The sequence below is a fragment of the Somniosus microcephalus genome, chromosome 11 (assembly GCF_052327205.1).
Source record: "Somniosus microcephalus isolate GS21.2 chromosome 11, FLI_Smic_1.0, whole genome shotgun sequence".
Classification (NCBI taxonomy): domain Eukaryota; kingdom Metazoa; phylum Chordata; class Chondrichthyes; order Squaliformes; family Somniosidae; genus Somniosus; species Somniosus microcephalus.
In genome coordinates, this window is record NC_140997.1 from 23,461,089 (window position 1) to 23,482,411 (window position 21,323).

The following is a 21,323-nucleotide window of genomic DNA, read 5'->3' on the forward strand; positions in this document are numbered from 1 at the left end:
TTGGTGGTTTTTGCTGTAAGATCTCGCCCTAGTCCTTGAGATTCTATCGTGGCTTTGCGCTGCCGAACTCCGGAACAGACAGTTTTGTGAGTTATGAAGGAGTTCCGCAGGAGGAGAATAAACTGGGCATTCCACCGTTTCCCTCGAGCATATTAAAGCAGGTGTGGGGATAATTCGATTTAAAATCAAAGCTCGATTGGAGCTTTACTCTTTATGCGTTTCTAATGGGGACGATTACAGTTGCAGCTGGTGCTTAAACACTCATGTGTACTGTTGTCTTGGATGTCTCTCACCTCTCTCCAGATGTGATTAGGCACCATCTTGAGAATCCCCCAAGCAGGAGTGAAATACGAAATCTGTGGGGCTTTTTACAACCCTGAAAGCTACTTTCAACACATTTCTACTCCATTCCCAGAGAGAATTTTTTTTTAATATATAGGAAGGGTGCCAAATATGCTTTTGGCTGCGGTACAGAAAAGGAACAGTAGTCTTGCTGGTTCCATTCCAGGTAGCCAGCTGCAAGCGTTGGTGTTCCCACTATAAAGGGAGCGGAGTCTAGTAGATTTATGGCAATAATTAGAGAATAGCAGTTATCACAATGTCAGCGCACCGTGTGATAAATTTCTGTATCGCATTTAAGAGCAGAGCGATAAATCTGCTTTGAAAGCAAATGGCCCAAATACTTTTGAAAAAGTTACAAGCTTCGAAGACCTTCCTGTCAGTTTTAGGGACCACTTAACCATATTGGTTACTCCACTTAAGATCAAGTTCCTTAACGCTGATTTATTCCAATCAATGGATTAGATCAAAGGGTTATAGAAAACGAAAGAGGGAAAACTCCTCAAAAGAGGACCCTTTCTAATGCGGGATTTATCATAACGCATTTAAATGATATGACAGGTTAAGTAAGTGCTGAACACAGTGGGATTAAAGTGAATGCTAATTTTTGCCTTTTACAGGAATCTCAGTGGCTTGAACCATGACGATTCAGTGCCTCACCCAAGTGGCCATTTCTGAAGTGAGGGCCGAGACAGTTAGTGTTGGCTATTCATCGGTCAAGGCAACGTAGCCAAGTCCGATCTGTCCTTCGGATGAGATGTTAAACCGAGGCCTCGTCTGCCCTCTAAGGTGGGCATACAAGATCCCGCGGCACTCTTTCGAAGAGCAGCAGGGGAGTTCTCCCCGGTGTCCTGGCCAATATTTATCCCACAACCAATACCGCTAAAGAAAAACCAATTTATTCGGTCATTATCTCATTGCAGTTCATGGGATCATGCTGTGTGCAAATTGACTGCCGCGTTTCCTACATTACAACAGTGACTACACTTCAATAGTAACGAGCTTTGGGACGTCCCGGGGTTGTGAAAGGCGCTACAGAAATGCTAGTTTTCTTTCTTCCATTTTCGCCCGATAGTCACACAGATACACATCCCATCAGAGGTCACTGGGTGGTGATCTGGGGCAAGGCTGATTTCCCTTCCACCCCCATCCTCAGTGGTCCAGGAATGCTGGGATTGACTGCAGTGGCCAAGCTGATATCTGCTAATTGAGCGCAGGAGAGGGACTCAGTCTGGGGCCTACCCTGTCAGTAGGACTCACTGGATAAACTCACAGTTGTCGGGAGCCCAGGGCAGTTTAATGAGTTGGCCTAAACTAGCCAAAATTTCCCCATTCTCCAGGTCATTATACGATCCATGGCAAACTTCACCCCCCACCCCCCCCCCACCATCTCCACTTCCACACTCCTCCCCCGTTATTGAGAAGATGTCACTTCAAGCTCTTTCTAAAACCTTTTGGGGGTAAAAAAATCCACTACTTATAAATGTAAAAATTAATTAGAGTTGTTTTTCTGCCTAAAAGGGAAAATCAGTATGCAGGAAAAGCAGAGTAGACGCTGCGACCAACGCACTTCAAGGCTAACCCATTCGAGCCCCCATAGGTGAATCAGCGTTCATTCCTCTCACTTCCTACATGGGCAGGGTTTGATGTCACTCAGTAGGATACTTTTCATTAATGACAGCTCGACAAGATAGTCCTTCCATCTCTACATCATTTCTCCGGGTTACAAATAGACAGTGACAGGTACCTCTGACAACGGTTCCTGGGTAGAGGCAGCGGTACTGTTGACTCCAGTAGGCAGCGATTCGGGTGCCTTCAGGCAGTAACCTCACAGAGGAGGGCTTAACATCAATGATCTGCTTCAGAAAGACATTAGAAGGAAAAAAAACAAGATCGAGAATTAGAGCAGAGTTTGAATTTCAGATCAATTCACACAAAATGCTGATCTCAATAGGAAGGTGATGTGTCAATGTGTACAGTAGCGGAGATTCTATGTCAAGTGGTTCCACAATGAGGAGGGGCATGATGCTGTGGAGCCCACCCCATTGAAGCTGTGGGGCAAATTTCAGAACTGCGCTAGAGGAAGAACTGAACGTGTGCAGTACCCACGCGCGCGTCCATACAAGGCAGCAGTGCGGTGTCTGTGGTGAGAAACACGGGACCCAGTGCCGCCAGCACTGACTCTTCACATTTCCTCTCTCCACAAAAAGCCTCGGAAAACCACCTTGTGAGGCGTTCCTGGTGCCCCCGGCAACCGGAGCACGGCCTCATGGTTCCAATGCTTCAAACTGTAGACTGTGCTTGGGGTGTAATTTAAATGGAGCCAATGTACTGTCGTGTGCACCCTACACAAAAAACAAATTCCTTAAAACTAAACGCACTGCTAGCTATGATGATTTGTGTAAAAAGAAAAGAACAAAAACAGGGGATGGGGAAAATCCGTAAACAAATAATTTCACTGGGAACGTGTTTCCAACAGAAAATTGCATTAATTCCTAACAAACCAACGATTAGTGTACTCAGTTGGTATCTTAAGCACCACCTGCAAAAAAGAGGTTCTTCAATTGTTCGCAGGTATTTGTAGCGCATCGAAAAATGATGCTTAATTTAAAGTTGTGACTAAGACATCAGGCACAATGAGGAGTTTCTAGCCATTTTAATCTAGCTGGCAGTGACTGGTTGTTCCCTGCATGTGCTCCACAATGAGTACTTTCACTTTGTCATCTATACAATCCAAGACTGAAGAAAAGCTCACACAAGGCCGTAACTAAATCAAGCAGAGCATGGAAAAACAACTAAACCTCAGAGGGGCTTTATCGCTAAACAGTAAAGGGTAACAAGCCGCTCACCGCTTCCTGCAGGAGCTGTTCCAAGGAGTAGATGTGAGGACGGTTTCCTCTCTCACCCTCTACAACCACACGGTATCTGGAACAGAAGTTGGAATGCTTCAGGAGGGGCCCCAAAAGTACAGCAGGGTTTTTTTTTACAAGATGCAAACTTCTGCACCTCGCTATCTTTTCACTAGATTTCATAAAGACAAGTATATGCAGCAGGAATTTAAACATTAAAAAAAAATCATTGTCCACTCAACAATTGGTGAAGAGGATTTGAAATAAAGGGGGCTGGACTCAAATCAAGCCCAGGGTTTGCCACTTTAATCTCAATGGGAGGTCAGTGGTTACCCCCACTGCAAAATAAATGCAATTTGCTCTTTCTCTTTGTCCAATTAAGTCATTTTTTCCCCCTGTACAGATAATATGAAGGACTTTTTGTAGATTACTGCTGGCGTGTTATTGTCTGATTTCGTGGCTTTAGTATTTCTGTCTAATCGGCAGAAGAGCAGCTCCATACATCAACACAGATTTCAACTTCTGCTGCACGGGACATCACACCATTTGATTTTCATGTGCGAGCACACACAAAAAACAGAAAAAGACACAGGCAGGCAAAAACACACACAAACAGAGACAGTCACACACAGACGATGCACACACAAAAATACAGACACACTCCCATCAATGTTCCCTGTAATTTTTTTGGGGGGCCGCGCGGCCCCTTTAACGGGCTCCGCAGCCCATTCAAACGTCCGGACATGCACGTTTTTTTTCCAATTTAAAAACCGGCTGCGCGCGGCCCCTGGAGCGCTGCGCTACTTAAAGGGAACATCGACTCTCATCATGTTCTTCGCTCCCCACCCCTCTATTCCTGATGGGGATGACTTGAGTTGCTGCAGTAGTGCTGCACGTGGGGGACAGAGCGGACTTGCAGATTTAGCAGCATGACAACAAACAGACATTTCAACATTCACTCGGTCCATCCAAAGCATTCCAAGGTAGCTTTGGGCAGAATGAAATGGTCAGAGGTTCTTCACTGAAGGCGCACTCAACAGAGATTTCACTCTTTGGAGCACCTCAGTTTTACACAAAAGCAGAATAATAAAAAAGGGGTATTTATATATAATATATATATATAAAAAATAGTGCCTTTAACGTAGTAAAGAAAGACATGCATTTATATAGCACTTCTCACAAACTCAGGATGCCCAAAACGCTTTACAACCAATGAAGTACTATTTGAAGTGTAGTCATTGTTGGAACGTAGGAAACGCGGCAGCCAGTTTACGCACAGCAAGCTCCCACAAACAGCAATGTGATAATGACCAGATAATCTGTTTTTAGTGATGTTGGTTGAGGGAAAAATATTTGCCAGGACACTGGGGAGAACTCCCCTGCTCTTCTTCGAAATAGAGCCATAGGAGCTTTACCATTCATCCGGGGCCTCGGTTTAACATCTCATCTGAAAGACGGCACCTCCGACAGTGCAGCGCTCCCTCAGCACTGCACTGGAGTGTCAGCCTAGATTTTTGTGCTCAAGTCCCTGGAGTGGGACTTGGACCCACAACCTTCTGGCTCAGAGGTGAGAGCGTGCTACCCACTGAGACAAGGCCAACACCTTAATCTGAACGTACTGCTGCTGGTCTGGCACAGGCTCGCTCTGCTCTAATCAGCTTCGTGTTCCTCATGCCCACAGCACACAAAACCGTCATGGCTTCATGGTTGTAAAAAACCCTCTTTGTTGAAATTATCCCTTGAGGTTAGAAGTTAATCATTTGGATTGAAGAGGAAGATGAACGATATTAATTTTTTTTGGAACAACTACAGAACAGTCATTGTTTCTGCCGAGTTCAGTTCCAGTGCATAGTAGGCATGTGATTACAGCATGGCCTCAGAGCTACCTCAGTATAATGCGGCTATTGAAACCAGGGAGATACAACACGTAGCAAATAGACTCTCCCAGCCTCATTAGGAACTTGACCGATTTAATTCTTTGCATGGGCCAGACTTGGGTGTACAATAGGTGAAAACGTGAGTGGCTTCCCTCAGCAAGAAAAAAACCTACAAACAAAAAGGTGATTGGTTGTCAGCCTCGTGCACCAAGAATAGACGTGGCTCGTGGATTGCGTTAGGGGCCCGACCCTCACTGCCCTGTTGGGCGTACAGGACAGTCCGGTCTTTGCGTCAGCCTTGGCTCCGTTGGTAGCGCTCTTGCCTGGGGGTCAGCAGGTCATGAGTTCAAGTCCCACTCTCCAAGTCCTGAGCCTATAACCGAGACTGCTGAGGGAGTGCTGCACTGTCGCAGATGCCGTCTGTCGGATGAGGCGTTAAACCGAGGCCCCATCCGCCCGATCAGGTGGAGTAAAAGTCCCCATGGCACTCTTCGGAAAAGAGCAGGGGAGTTCTCCCAATAGTTATCCCACAACGAACACCACTAAAAAGCAGATTATCTGGTCATTGTCATATGGCAGTTTGTGGGAGCTTGCTGTGCGCAACTTGGCTGCCGCATTTCCTACATTACAGCTGTGATTCACTTAAAAAGTGCTTCATTGGCTGTAAAGTGCTTTGGGACGTCCTGAGGTTGTGACAGGCGCTATATAAATGCAAGTTCTTTCTTTTTTCCAGGCAGGCTTTTATTGAATCTCTGCGGTTCAGTCTCTTTTGAAATGCTCCACTACATTTAAACAGCTGGTGGATGTCCTGCTGTACTGTGCATCACAACAGCAAGTGTATCCCCAGGATAAATCCAGTGGATAATACAGGGTTGCAATGTTAAGTCCATAAGTGAATACCAGTTAAGCTAACACTCGGTAACACTGTTAAAAGCCACAGTCGCATTTCTTTGATAGGTCCAGACCTCATTTTATCTTCTCACAAAGAACGAAGATTAGAAAAACTCTTAATTTGACTCATGCCTGTGCTGAATAAGTTGATCTACACAAGGGTGGGAATAGAGGTGCTGAAACTGACCTCAGTACCCCTGGGGCTAGGGTCAGGAGAAAAAGTCGCTACACCAAGATGCTGGCAAAATATCGGGAGAAGTGGAAAAGGTAGAAGCAATGGAAGGTGTGAAAATTGATCGACAGGATGTACTAAAAGGCTGGGTATGCTTAGAGTGGATAAGTCACCTGGTCCAGATGGCTTGCATCCCAGGTTGCAAAGGGAATTGGGGGAGGAGATAGTGGAAGGGCTTGCCATAATTTTCCAATCTTCCCTAGATGCGGGCTTGCCATAATTTTCCAATCTTCCCTAAAAGTGCCTGAGGACTGGAAAGTGGCAAATGTGACACCATTGTTCAAGAAAGGGTGTGCGGACAATCCGAGTAACTACAGGCCGGTCAGTTTCACATCAGTGGTGGGTAAAGTTTTAGAAACAATAATCAAGGACAAAATTAATAGGCACTTGGAGAGGTTTAAGCTAATTAAGGAGAGCCAACACAGCTTTGTAAAAGGTAGATCAGTTTGACTAATCTAATTGAATTTTTTGATGAAGTAACAGGGAGGATCAATGAAGGGAATGCAATGGATGTTGTCTACATGGATTTTAGGAAGACGTTTGACAAAGTACCACATAGAAGGCTGGTTAACAAAATTAAGGCTCATGGAATAGGTGGGTCAGTGGCAGCTTGGATAAGGAATTGGCTTAAGGACAGAAAACAGCAAGTTGTGGTAAATGGCTGTTTTTCAGACTGGAGGATGGTAGACAGTGGTGTTCCCCAAGGGTCAGTGCTGGGGCCACTGCTTTTTTTGATATATATAAATGACCTGGATATTGGAATAGAGTAGAATTTCTAAATTTGCCAATGACACCAAACTTGGGGGTGTGGCGAACAGTGAGGATGATACCAATTGACCGCAACAGGACATAGAAAGGCTAGCAGAATGGGCAGAGAAGTGGTAGATAGAATTTAATACAGAGAAGTGTGAGGTGATGCATTTTGGCAGAAGGAACAGGGAGAGGCAATACACACTTAATGGCACAGTTTTTAAGAGTGTGCAGAGACAGAGGGGACCTGGGAGTTAATGTGCATAGGTCCCTGAAGGTGGCAGGACAGATTGAGGGAGTGGTTAGCAAAGCATATGGGATCTTGGGCTTCATAAATAAAGGTATTGAGTAAAAAAGTAGAGAAGTTATGCTGAACCTTTATAAAGCGCTGGTTAGGCCACAACTGGAGTATTGTGTCCAGTTCTGGTCACCACACTTTAGGAAGGACGTGAAGGCCCTTGAGAGGGTGCAGAGGAGATTTACCAGAATGGTTCCGGGGATGGGGGATCTTAGCTACAAGGGCAGGTTGGAGAAGCTGGATTTGTTTTCATTAGAGCAAAGAAGGTTGAGGGGTGATTTGATAGAGGTGTACAAGATTATGAAGGGTTTGGATAGGCTAGATGGGGAAAGGCTGTTCCCACTAGTTGATGGTACAAGGACTAGGGGACACAGATTTAAGGTTTTGGGCAAGAGATACAGGGGGGATGTGATGAAAAACCTTTTTACGCAGTGAGTGGTAAGGACCTGGAACTAGCTGCCGACGGAAGTGGTGGAAGCGGAGACACTCAATGTTTTCAAGGGGAGACTGGATAGGCACTTGAGGGAAATAAACTTGCAGGGCTATGGGGATAGAGCGGGGGAATAGGACTGACTGGATTGCTCTACAGAGAGCCGGCATGGACTCGATGGGCTGAATGGCCTCCTTCTGTGGCGTTATGACTCTATGACTCCCCATTGCTACAAAAGAACCTAAGAAATAGGAGCAGGAGTAGGCCATTCGGCCCCTCGAGCCTGCTCTGCCATTCAATAAGATCATGGCTGATCTTCTACCTCATCTCAACTTTCCTGCACTATCCCCATATCCCTTGATTCCCTTAATATCCAAACATCTATCAATCTCTGTCTTGAATATACTCAATGACTGAGCCTCCACAGCCACCTGCGGTAGAGAATTCCAAAGATTCACCACCCTCTGAGTGAAGAAGTTTCTCCTCATCTCAGTCCTAAATGGCCGACCCCTTATTCAGAGACTGTGACCCCTGGTTCTAGACTCGCCAGCCAGGGGAAACATCCTCCCTGCATCTACCCTGTCAAGCCCCGTAAGAATTATATACATTTCAATGAAATCACCTCTCATTCTTCTAAATTCTAGGGAATTTAGCCTAAAGCCTAGTCCACTCAATCTTCCCATGTGATTCCTAATGAAAGGGTAAGGATGTGGACTTCCCGCAAGGATAGAACTACACACAAGGTACAGCGTGGAAGCAGGCCATTCGGCCCAACCAGTTCACGTTACCGTTCACCCTCCATGTGAGCAATAGGAACGGGCTCGGCGATGATGGGTTGTGCGATGCGCTGATATTCGGGGTGAAATTGGTCAATGCTAGTAATGAATGGGCAGGCTGGTTTTAAGCCGGGCCCGATTTTCTTCCCCATTGACTTCGGCCTGATTTCCATGTCCTGGCTGTGACACCTAAAATGGGGATTAGGCCCCTTGAAAATGTTAACGAACGGGCCTAATGCCTGTTGAAGGACCCCTTTCCGGAATGAGTTTCCCGATGAGCAGGACAGGCGTTGGGCCTGCTCCGCTCGGGATTCTTCAGCGGGCCTTCCATGGCAACCAAAGAAAAGTAATTGTTATAATTTTTTAATAAAAAGGTATTAAGTGAAACACCTTCCTGTGGAACTCCACAGGTGTTACAATCGCAGCCCCCCCACCCCCGGGGCTTGCCCAAGGGCAGGCGGCCCGAAATTGGTCACTCCCGTCGGGCCTGAGGCCTAATTTCTATCGATCCTCGGGCCTCCTGCTTCGGGCCGCGCACGCTCTTCTCTCCAACCCGCAGCGCCGCGCCTGGGCCCGAAACAGATGGATTTCGACCACTAAGAAAGGTCGCAACTCGGGGAACGAGCGGTTCTCCCAGCTGGAAGCCAGCAGTGTGTATCGTGCAAACGTGGGTCGCTGAGTCACAGAGCTCCAAATTCGTTTACAACAACAACTTGTATTTATATAGTGCCTTTAACGTGGTAAAACGGCCCAAGGCGCTGCACAGGAGTGTTAGAAGACAAAAAATTTGACACCGAGCCACATAAGAAATTAGGGCAGGTGAGCAAAACCCTGGTCAAAGAAGTAGGTTTTAAGGAGCGTCTTAAAGGAGGAAAGAGAGGTAGTGAGGCGGAGAGGTTTAGGCAGGGAATTCCAGAGCTTGGAGCCGAGACAACAGAAGTTGAGCGATTATAATCAGGGATGCTCAAGAGGGCAGAATTAGAGGAGCGCAGATATCTCAGGGGATTGTGGGGCTGAAGGAGATTACAGAGATAGGGAGGGGCGAGGCCATGGAGGGATTTGAAAACGAGGATGAGAATTTTGAAATCGAGGCGTTGCTTAACCGGGAGCCAATGTAGGTCAGCGAGCACAGGGGTGATGGGCGAACGGGACTTGGTGCGAGTTAGGACACGGGCAGCCGAGTTTTGGATGGCCTCAAGTTTACGTAGGGTGGAATGTGGGAGGCCAGCCAGGAGTGCATTGGAATAGTCAGGTCTAGAGGTAACAAAGGCATGGATGAGGGTTTCAGCAGCGGATGAGCTGAGGCAAGGGCGAAGGCAGGCGATGTTACGGAGGTGGAAATAGGTGGTCTTAGTTATCCACTTAGGCCCGATTTTGGTTGTAGAATTGACAGCGTGCCAGAAACCGGAGGCTGACGGGAAAATTACATCAGGCCGGCCTTGGGTGACCAAGGGGTGGCCGGGTTCCCCTAATCCCTGCCGCCCCCACCCCCCAACTCCGATTTTCCATTGCCAGTTGCCCGCTTTTCAGGCTCGAAACAGGCCGGCTAGGGCAGCTGAAAATCGCTCTCTGTGTGTTTGAGCAATGCGCGTGTCAATCCTTTTCTTTTGTTGATATAGCTGCCAAACTTACATATCAGGAGAGTGGACAGTTTTCACGTATCCGGCATAAAGCAGCTTGTCATCCATTGGGATCAGCACCCGAAGGCCATCCTTCAGCTCATCCTTGTCAATGACACACGAGCGAGGGGCTGTGGAAAGAGAAAGGAATCTCTTGTTAATACCTTAGTGATGAATCTCAGCATCCTGCCCCAATGGAATATAATCCCATCAACAACAACAACTTGCATTTATCTGGCGCCTTTAACGTAGCAAAACGTCCCAAGGTGCTTCACAGGAGCGATTATCAAACAGAATTTAACACCGAGCCACACAAGGACAGATGACCAAAAGCTTGGTCACAGAGGTAGGTTTTAAGGAGCGTCTTAAAGGAGGAAAGAGAGGTAGAGGGGCGGAGAGGTCAAGGGAGGGAATTCCAGAGCTTAGGGCCTAGGCAGCTGAAGGCACGGCCGCCAATGGTGGAGTGATGTAAATCGGGGAGGTGCAAGAGGCCAGAACTGGAGGAGCGCAGAGATCGCGGAGGGTTGTAGGGCTGGAGGAGGTCACAGGGCTGGAGGAGGTCACAGGGCTGGAGGAGGTCACAGGGATAGGGAGGGGCAAGGCCCCATGGCTTTCAGCATGGTTTGGACATCTGCACAAATCCCAATGCAGACCAAAGTTTAAGGTGCCCTTTTCCGGAACCAGCATCTGACGCTAATCAGACGGTTCGGAAACTAGTGACAGGATCACGATTGCCAAGGGATCCGACGCCTCAGGCAAGATTTCTGCTAACCCAGTGAGTGAATCAGAGCAAAGCAAATCATAGATGCATTTAAGTGGAAGTTAGGTAAGTACATGAGGGAGAAAGGAATAGAAGGATATGCTGATAGGACGAGATGAAGTAAGGTGGGAGGAGGCTCGTGTGGAGTATATACGCCGGCATAGAGCAGTTGAGCCGAATGGCCTGATCCTGTGCTGTAAACTCTATGTAAACTGATTGAAGCAAACACATCTTATTTTATAACCAGTTGTTCCTGTGTTTACAGGCATAGAGAATTTTTTTAATACAGCCATTTTCCTGTGAGGTCATTTGCAAATAAAAAATGAGACTTTTAACGGATTGGCAATAATTCATCTCGTCGGGCAAAAATAAAAAAAAATCATCAGAGTGAACATTTAATATTCTGAAAACGACCAGCTCATTATGTAAAGTAATTCTCTCTTGCAAAGGACTTGTTCACAACTGTGACTGCGCCACCTGTCAATATGCAAGAGTGTAGAAAGAACAAAAAGGAAGGATGTCTAACACAAGATAGAACGAAGGGCACAGAGGAGATTCGCTCGACAGAAGAAGGGTTATCGCATCTTGACAGCCGAGCCTGGCCACAGCAGCGAAACCAATTTGTGAAGAAAAAAAGTGATAATGTGTAAAAAAAAAATGACCCAGCGTCTTAATTAGTATTGGCAGAAAAGTTACACAGCGGTTATTGTCGCGATCACCTGGGAGCTGCGATATAGCACAATGGTTTACCGCCATTTTCTCCATCCATTGAGCGCGAAGGTTCGTGTTATAAGCCTCACTTTCAATTGAAAATGGCTGCCGTCTATAAGCAGTTAGCAGACATCCTGTCATTAGGACCTGTTTATTTTAACAGCAACATCTGTTGAACTACTCATTTGATACACATACAACAGTGCTTAAGTACCAGGGGGCACTAAATAAAGAGTTATTTTTGCCATGGTGTGTTCTTCGGGTTGTCAACTTTTGTTGAATCCAAAAGTCAGACATGTGGGCAGGATAGGTGCGAGGCAAGGGGTGGATTAATTCCGAATTTGCTTTGCTGACATCAAAAATTCATCTTAAAAACCTTAATCTACATCATAAAATAAGGAACTAATTGGGGAAAATTAGTTTTAAAAATCAGGCTTTTGTATTTTAGAAATTTCTGCACAGCCCAACACAAGAATGTCCGTCCAGTCCAAAACTAGGCAGTTCCAGGGGCTTCCATTATCATACCTCTAATGTGCCTGGTATAGACGCCACATGCCCTCAATGGGCGTTCAGTACGATGGGACACAATGCAGGATATTTTATCATCACCGGGGCTCAACTCACCTGGTGTTGAGGGCCTCTCAATGAGCATGCTCAGTGGCAGGTTCTCATCTTCAGAGAAGCTGCTGTCTTGATTCTGCTCGAAATCCTCGTCGGCTGCCATGCTCTCCATGAGTTTACTGACAGCGCCGCCCTTGGAGCGTGCCTGCTGGAGAGACGAGGCAAACAACTGGCGGTAAATCGGTGTAAAATTAGCCTGTGACAGAAACAGGAAACTGTGAGCGCTTCCAGGAAGCAGGAACATCTCATTGCAAACAAATCCTAACATCTTCTGAGAGGAACATGGCAAACATTGGTGGAATATTTCCTACATTACAACAGTGGCTACACTTCAAAAAGTACTTCATTGGCTGTAAAGCGCTTTGGGGCGTCCGGAGGTTGTGGAAGGTGCTATATAAATGCAGAGTGGTTCCTGGGATGGGGGAATTGTCCTATGAGGAGAGATTGAGTAGACTAGGCCTATATTCCCTAGAGTCTAGAGGAAAGAGAGGTGATCTCATTGAAACATACACAATTCTTACAGGGCTTGACAGGGTAGATGCAGGGAGGATGTTTCCCCTGGCTGGGGAGTCTAGAACCAGGGGTCACAGTCTCAGAATAAGGGGTCGGCCATTTAGGACTGAGATGAGGAGAAATTTCTTCACTCAGAGGGCGGTGAATCTTTGGAATTCTCTACCCCAGAGAGCTGTGGAGGCTCAGTCATTGAGTGTATTCAAGACAGAGATCGATATTTGAATATTAAGGGAATCAAGGGATATGAGGATAGTGCAGGAAAGTGGAGTTGAGGTAGAAGATCAGCCATGATCTAATTGAATGGTGGAGCAGGCTCAACGGGTCAAATGGCCGACTCCTGCTCCTATTTCTTATGTCTTTCTTTAAGAATCATTTTTTGTTTTGTAATTTTTTTTCTTCAAATCTCACTAAACTTTTTCCTCTATCCTGAAGCCACCTAACGTAGTGCTGGAGTGCAGTTCCAGAGGTACTGGTTGCAGAATGATACCTCACCCAATTAACCATAATGTGTGTGTGTGTGTGTGTGCACCATAAGTTCCAACAAACAGCAATGAAATTAATGACCAGATTATCAGCTCTAGTGATGTGGGTTGAGGTATCAATATAGACCAGGAAATAGTGGCCGTGGGATCTTTTACGTCCACGTGAGAGGGCAGCTGGGGCTTCGGTTTGACGTCTCATCCAAAAGACGGTCCCTCTGACAGTGCAGCACTCCCTCAGTACTGCACTGGGAGTGTCAGTCTGGATTTTGTGCTCAAGTCTCTGGAGTGGGACTTGAACCCACAACCTTCTGACTCAGAGGTGAGAGTGGTACCCCACTTTTTTTTAATATTATACTTTATTGAACATTAAGAACATTTACAACATCGTGATCATTACATTGTATGATACAAATCAATTCCACCGCTCTGCACAGCCATTCCGCTACCACCTTTTAACATCAAAACCTGAAGTTTAATTTGTCACCTGCAACATATATTAATCGATTGTACTTTAAAAATTGGTTGTAAAATACTGTCCTTAAATTCCTTTCTGAATAAAACATCCACAGAGCCTTATAATGATCTTTTAGCTTATATTTAAAATACTCTTTTAGATTGATTCTCCTCCCCTTAAAAAACAGAGCATTCCTTCTTTGCACAATCACGAATCTAGCCAAACTGAACATTAAATTAATTGCCGCTCCGCTAGACTCTGGCAGACTCTCCTGCAATCCCCATCTCAAAATTGAGTCCCACGGAATTCCCATTCTCGCTCTTCGGTCCCCACCCAGCAAAAAAGCTTCACACAACTGTCGAACATAGTACTTAAAGTCATTTAACTGCGGACATAACACCAGTAAATGGGACAGAGTCTCATCCTGTGTCCCACACATTGGGCAAGTTGCCGCCTCCACTCGTCCAATCTTGCACAAGACCGTCATGGTAAAAATCCGGTCATGAGCCAATTTGAAATCCAGTTCAATCCATTCTGGGCATTTAAAATTCACCCACAATCCCTTCCAAATCCTGTTGAAGTCCAGCTGTGGGTATATACTCTGTCAAAACTCCTGACCAGCAGGTGTCTTGAATCTCCATTCTCTGAATACCTCAGAAATTTCGAGTATTACAGTTGTCAAATTGGACCAACTCTCCCCCTTTCTCCAGTACAAAGCTTGGAAAAGCAGAACGCATTTTACTTCCTTTGGAGATTTCCGCATTTATTTCTTCCATCCAATCCTGTGGCATTGCCCTCACAATCTTCTCATACATGATTCCTATTGCTTTTCCTTCTACCTCCTGATCCTCCTCCCACACCATGTCCCTCACTATTGCTTCCGGCAACCAACCTGGAATCACCTCGTATAATACATCTTTCACAGATATAATCCCAGCTTTTATAAAAGCTTGATTAAATAAAACCTCTCCTTCGATGTTGACCCACCTATTCAAAAATAAGGGCTGTTCTAAAAATTCCTCAGCCCCCTTGGGCATAAACTGCACACTTTTTAAAAATTGAGCCCAAGTCTCTACAACCCCCTTATAAAACCTAGGGAGAAGTTTAATCGATTTCAAAAACATATTATTGTATTCCATATACAATATCCCCTGCCCTCCTATCCCACTTCGTTTTAAAAAATGCTCAAAACAACTCTTCCAAAAACTTGTATTTGACTTCTGAAGAAATCTCTTCACCCATTTGATTCTAACGGATTTTTTCTTCAAATCAATATCTGGGAAATTGAGTCCTCCCTGATTTCTCCGTCCAATGATGGTATTGTAAGCCACCAAGGCTGGTTTCCCTTCCCATAAAAACCTCACACAAGCCTCTCGGATGGACTTTTCTGCCCACTCAGGAATATCCTCCACCGTCAATAAGTACCATAGCTTAGATAGCAGGAGAGCAGACACCACTGTCGCTCTTCCTTGCACTTTCAACCACCTTCTTTCCCATCTTCCCAAAATCTTTTTAATTTTCATAACCTTCGGTTCCCAATTTAATCGATCCACTTCTTCCCTGTCTTTCTTGCACCCCATATGCACCCCCAGAACTTCCAAAACCTCCACCACCTTAAAGGGACATTCCCCCAACCATTCCCCCCTACCCCTCCCTGCAACCAGGCATTGGGACTTACTATAATTCACTCTGGCACCTGAAGCTCTACAATACTCCTCCACTACCTCCATAGCTTTCCTCACTGACTCCCCATTTCTCAATGTTAAGGTTGTGTCATCTGCGTATTGGTGTATCACCGACACCAGCCCAGAACTGGGTACCACAATCCCAACTACACCTTGTTTCTTTCGCATCATGTAACCTAATGGTTCTGCTACCAATGTGTACAACAATGGGGACAGGGGACAAACCTGTCTCACTGATCTCTGTATCGGAAAATACTTGGATAAAAAACCATTACATTTAACACAGCTAAATATGTTTGAATAAAAAATCCTTATCCACTGAATGAAATTTTCCTTGAAATCAAATGCTTCCAAAACCTTCAATAAAAACTCATGAGAGACCCTATCAAAGGCTTTCTCTTGATCTATCTTTAATACATAAGCCTCCCTCCCACTCTCTTCCATGAGCTCTATCGCATCTCGGATTGAGACCACAGAGTCTGCAATGTCCCGGCCTATGACTCCATAGGACTGGGAGGGCCAAACTATCTCCGGTAACACCTCCTTCAAACGATTTGCCATAACCCTTGCCAAGATCTTATAATCCACATTTAATAGTGTGATGGGCCTCCAATTCTTCAGATCCTGTCTATCCCCTTTATTTTTATAAGCTAAGCTTATGATACCTCTCCTCATAGATGGGGCCAGGCTTCCCTCAATGTTAATTTCCTTAAAAACTTCTAAGAGCAATGGACTTAAAATCTCGCAAAATTCCTTATAAAATTCTGCACTTAGTCCATCGGACCCTGGGCTTTTCCCCCCCCTTCATTCCACTTATTGCTATTTTTATTTCCGTTAATCCTACTTCTTTATCACACATGCTTCTCTCATCCTCCTTTAAACCCTTTTCAATAAAAGCAGTAACCTTCTCCATCTTCAAATTGGAAATGTCTTCTTTTGTATATAGCTCTTGATAAAAGCTGCTAGCCGCCTCCAAAATCTCCTCACTTTCATTAAAGATCTTCTCCCCAACCTTCAACTCTTCAATTAACGATAATCTCTGTCGCAGCTTCTCTTGCTCCAGAAAATATCTAGTGCATCTTTCGCCCTCCAATGCATCTCTAGCTTTTGCACGGAGAATGGCCCCCTTGCATTTTTCAGCTTGCAATAATTCCCACTCTTCCTTTAGCACCCGGAACTTAGTCTCAGCTCCCTTATCCCCTCCGTCAACTGCTTTACAGACATCCATAAACCTTTTGTTTATATTCTCTTCTCGGTGCCGGTTAGCTGCCGCCCTCTTTTTCCCATAACGTACCGAAAAAACTTTTACCTCATATTTGAAATTGTCCCACCAAACTCTTCTTTCTTTCAAGAACAAAAGTTCCGTCCGAGCATTCTTTATTATTTTTACAATCCCTTCTTTATAAGCAATTTCTTTCAGGTATTGATTGTTTAAAATCCACACCCCTGAACCGATCTTAACTCTGCTGTTCCTAATTCTAAGAACCAAAGCCGAGTGATCACTAAAAAATACTTTTTTATAATAAATCTCCATCACCTCCGAACTTAACCCTTCCCGCATTAACACAAAATCTATTCGGCTCTGTTTTAATACATCATCCACCCAACCTGTTCTGGAGAACTCCCTTTTTATGGGGTTCCGGTCCCTCCATAAGTCTCTCAAATTTAAATTTGCCATCATTTTTACAATCATCCCTCTGGAGTTATCATCTTTAAAGGTCATCTGGGCTGAAATGTCCATCCAAGATAAAAATACATTAAAATCCCCCACTATACAAGGATTTTCCACCTCTGCCACTTCAGTGAATAACCCCGAAAAAACTCGCGACGCTTGCAATGGTCGTTCGGTGCATAGATATTAAAGAGATCACAATTAAATCCCTCCAATTTTACCCTTAGCCATAAAAATCTCCCCTCAGTGTCCTTGTCCACCAAGGCAACGTTCTCTTCTATGGACGGACTCACCAAAACAGCCACCCCTCTACGGTTATTGTTTGCACAACTTGCAAACACCTCTCCCTTCCAAACCTTCTGAACTCTTTCTAGAATATCCTCATCCCAAAAGGTTTCTTGCAGACACAACAAATCCATGCCTTTAAAACCCTGCAACAACTGCTGAAATTTCTTCTCACCCCTCAGTCCGTTCACATTAATCGAGACCACTGTAATCATGGCTCCAAAGAAGGGAAGTATGCCCAATAATCTCCCCATCATTTAATCTCTGGCTCTTCCCTCCTCTCATGCTCCTTCTCAACTTTTCGGGCAGCTGTTGCTTTTTCCTGCAGCCTCCGGCTCTTTTTCACCTCCTGTTTGACCCCTCCCTGCTGTTTCAGCCTCTTCCTTGCCTTAAGTTTGGACCCAGGAGCTGCCCTTTCTCCCTCCTTCTGCCCCTCACTAACCTTTCCCTTTCCACATGATGCCACACCCCCCCCGACTTCCATGTCTCTGTCCCGCTCTAATTCCTCACACTCAAGCTCTTCTGCAACCCCCTGTGCCTGCTCCCCGTCAGATACATAATCCTGCTCCCCGTCAGATACTTCATCTCCCACAGAGTCTTCCTGCTATCGCAGTTTCTCCCACTGTGCCGCCCCCTTCGACCACGTCTCCACCTCTGACCCTTGTACCTTGTTCCCTCACTCCATGGGACAATGGAGCACCTAAATTGTTCCCTTCTGATGTCTCTATCTCGCCGATCCCAAACTGCTGTCCCTTTAAGGCTCCTGCCTCTTGCACCCTCTCCCCGCCCTGCCCCCTCCCGCTCACCAAAATATCCAACTCCCCGCCTTTCCCCGGAGCACTCACTTCCACCACACACCCCGCTCCTGCCTCCTCTCCCCCCGCAGACACCAGACTCCCCAGGGGGAGCCGAACTGCACTAAGGCTCGAGTCTGCACTCGACCCTCGCTGCCGTCTTTGTTCCCCTCCAAAGCCCTCGCCGTGTTTTCCACCATCTCCATCTCGATCTCCGCTCCGCCATCCTCTGCCTCTTCCTGTGCTCCTTTTTCCTTCATTTTACCGGCTGTGTCCTCCGACTGCACCGCACCTCCGGCCGTTCCACACTCCTCTCCTGCTCCTTCTCCCATCACTCATTTCGCTCCCTTCTGCCACACACTCACAGCGAGTGGTGCCTTTACGACACACCCCACAGCTCTCCACCTTGCAGCTCCGCGCGATATGTCCCGACTCACCGCAATTGTAACAATACAAATCAGGACAGTTTCTTACGAGATGGTCATGTCCCAGACAATAGTAACACACCTTTACTTGGTTATCGTGCAGCACACGAAAGTACTGCACTCCTTCCAGTGTCTCGAACTTCATACTGTACGGCAAAGACCTCACCCCCTCTGGGAACCGCACCTTTACATACCGGGTTCCGTCTGCTACCCGTGTTCCCGGATAGTACCTCCTCTTTATTTCGGAACAGATTTTAATGTCCCACGACTCCAACTTTTTGCTCAGCACTACATCCTCGATGTACACAGGCAAGTTCAAAAATGAAACCACCACCCCCTTTGAATATAGCAGAGTCACCTCCAAGAATTTCTCCCCAACTTTCAGACTGAACAGCAGTTTTTCCACCTCCTCACGGCCACTGACCGTCACCTCAAATCCCACATTTGGTTTTGGTCGGCAGGCAAAACAGCTTCCCTCACCACAGTCCTCATGAACCGCCTGAATTATATCCCAGGCTCGAATCTTCTTATCTTCATATTGCACCATCACCGTATTTTCTTTACCAAACCTCCTGAGGTCCCGGCCCAAATCTTTGGGCCTTTTTTTCCCCCTTCCCACCACAGTTTCTTCCCTAATAAAATTCCTCTCGGGAATATTGTCCTCTGAGGGGCCCGGCACTCCGGACCCCTCAGCAGCCATCTGGCTGTTTTTTGTGGGCCAAAAAGGCCCTAAAACCTGAAAACAACACCCCAAAACCCTCCACCAACTTTTTACAAAACTCCCTCCAACACCCAGCTGCAATTAGGCAACCAGTCACACCTGGCTCACTCCTAGCCCCTCCCACCTAGAGAGTGCTACCCCACTGAGCCACGGCTAACACTTCAATGTAGACAAATACAGAACTGTTGGTGGAAAGGAACCAAAATGTCCTCTCAGGTGGAGATAAAAGATCCCATGGCACTATTCTAAGACGAGCAGGGGAGTTCTCCCCGGTGTCCTGGCCAATAGTTATCCCTCAGCCAACATCATTAAAACAGCTTATCTGGTCATTATCACATTGCTGTTTGTGGGAGCTTGCTGTGCGCAATTTGGTTGCCGCATTTCCCACATTACAACAGTGACTACACTTCAAAAATACTTCATTGGCTGTAAAGCGCTTGCAAGTCCTTTCTTCCGTATGCATAGAATATTCATGCAGCATATTGATCAGGGAAGGGAAGGGGAGAAAGGGAAGGGGAGGAAGGGAAGGGAAGGGGAGAAAGGGAAGGGGAGGAAGGGAAGGGAAGGGGAGAAAGGGAAGGGGAGGAAGGGAAGGGAAGGGGAGAAAGGGAAGGGAAGGGGAGGAAGGGAAGGGAAGGGGAGAAAGGGAAGGGAAGGGGAGGAAGGGAAGGGAAGGGGAGGAAGGGAAGGGAAGAAAGACTTGCATTTTTTTAGCGCTTTTCATGACCACCAGATGTCCCAAAGCGCTTTACAGCCAATTAAGTACTTTTTGAAGTGTAGTCACTGTTGTAATGTAGGAATAATGTGGAAAAAGGATCGAAAGTAACAGCTTGGTGTATGCCTCAGTGAAGAGAGAGGAGCAAGGTACTGCTTTGCATTAGAGGAAGACAGCATCTGTCTTAATAGGCTCCTAAAATATCCTATGCTAACAAAAAATAGAGAATGAGAACGGATTGAAATGCAAGGTGTCAGCTGAGCGATTGTTTTGTCTGCTGCTTTAAGACTGCAGTAGAATCTGTAAAGGTGCAGCTATTTTAATCAAGAATCACACTATTGGAGTCGGTCTACAATATAAAGCCAGCGGGAAAGCTGCCGTGAAATTGTTTGAGAGGATCAGGTGTGCGTTGATTTTCTTTGCACCATCCAGCTCACCGATGCTCCGTGGTGCCAATTTTAGATGCTGAATAATTCTACACTGTAATTGGAACCACCTAATGGAGTATATTCGCCAAAGGACAAAGCTCGGGTGCCAATACTTAACCCCCTCATATCATACAACCCCCACCCCCCCGCTAGTATTATTTTAAATGCGATAGCACCAATGTTCCCGCTAACTTTTTTTTTGTGCGAGGTCCCTTTAAACTGGCTGCGTGGCCCATTCAAATTTTCACACGCGCGCGATTTCTTCTATGTAAAAGCCGGCGAGCGCCCCGCACGGGATCCCCAGGCCGCCGCGCGGCTTAGCGGGAACGTTGGGACAGCACCCGCCTAAATACAGAACGCTAAGGAGATGCTTTTAAACGGGAAGCGAGATAAACACACGAGGGAGAAAGGAACAGAAGGTTGCGCTGATTGGGCGAGATGAAGAGGGCTGGGCGGAGGCTCGTGTGCTGCATGGACCCGTTAGGCGAATGGCCCGTTTCTGCGCGTACGTACGGTAATCCAATGTAATTCTACACAGTACGACAGCAATAAGTGTTTGTACATGAAGTTTCACCATCGGAAAACTCACCCGGATATGTACTAACCGCCAGCACTCTTAAAATTAACTAAAAATTGTAAACTTTCTTTTTTGTGGTAAAAATGCGATGGTAGTTTTTTTTAAAAAGGATTCAAAACCAACAAAATAAACAAAAGACACACAAATCTCCGTTATTATTGTGATAAAATCCCTCTGTACATTAACAGCAACACTGACCGTTACCTCTTTTTTCCCGTCCTTTGCTTTCACTTTGACTTTGCTCTTTTTGCAGGGGCTTGTGCTGCGTAGGAGACTGACCCGGGGTTCAGGCGGGTTACTCGCCAACTGGGCCGAGGGCAAGCCAGGGGATAGTGGCTCTTTTCCTTTCTTCCTCTGAAAGTGGGAAACACAGCAGTGAATCAATAAACCCGCACTTCCCCACCCCCCGGGCACACTTC

The 21,323-nt window shown here is 46.1% G+C and overlaps 1 protein-coding gene across 10 annotated transcripts in view; it reads right to left on the reverse strand.

Moving 5' to 3' along the window:
* tnrc18 (trinucleotide repeat containing 18) overlaps positions 1-21,323 on the reverse strand; it is a 198,495-nt gene that overhangs the window by 21,716 nt on the left and 155,456 nt on the right. For 9 of the 10 annotated variants that reach the window (XM_086000340.1, XM_086000338.1, XM_086000339.1 and 6 more), the window contains 5 exons: positions 21,109-21,258; positions 12,157-12,349; positions 10,075-10,192; positions 3,189-3,264; positions 2,087-2,195 (listed from right to left, as the gene is read on the reverse strand). In XM_086000340.1, coding sequence (XP_085856466.1) covers positions 2,087-2,195; positions 3,189-3,264; positions 10,075-10,192; positions 12,157-12,349; positions 21,109-21,258 — 646 coding nt within the window. The remainder of the gene's footprint in view (positions 1-2,086; positions 2,196-3,188; positions 3,265-10,074; positions 10,193-12,156; positions 12,350-21,108; positions 21,259-21,323) is intronic. The other variant, XM_086000343.1, reaches the window with a different exon arrangement.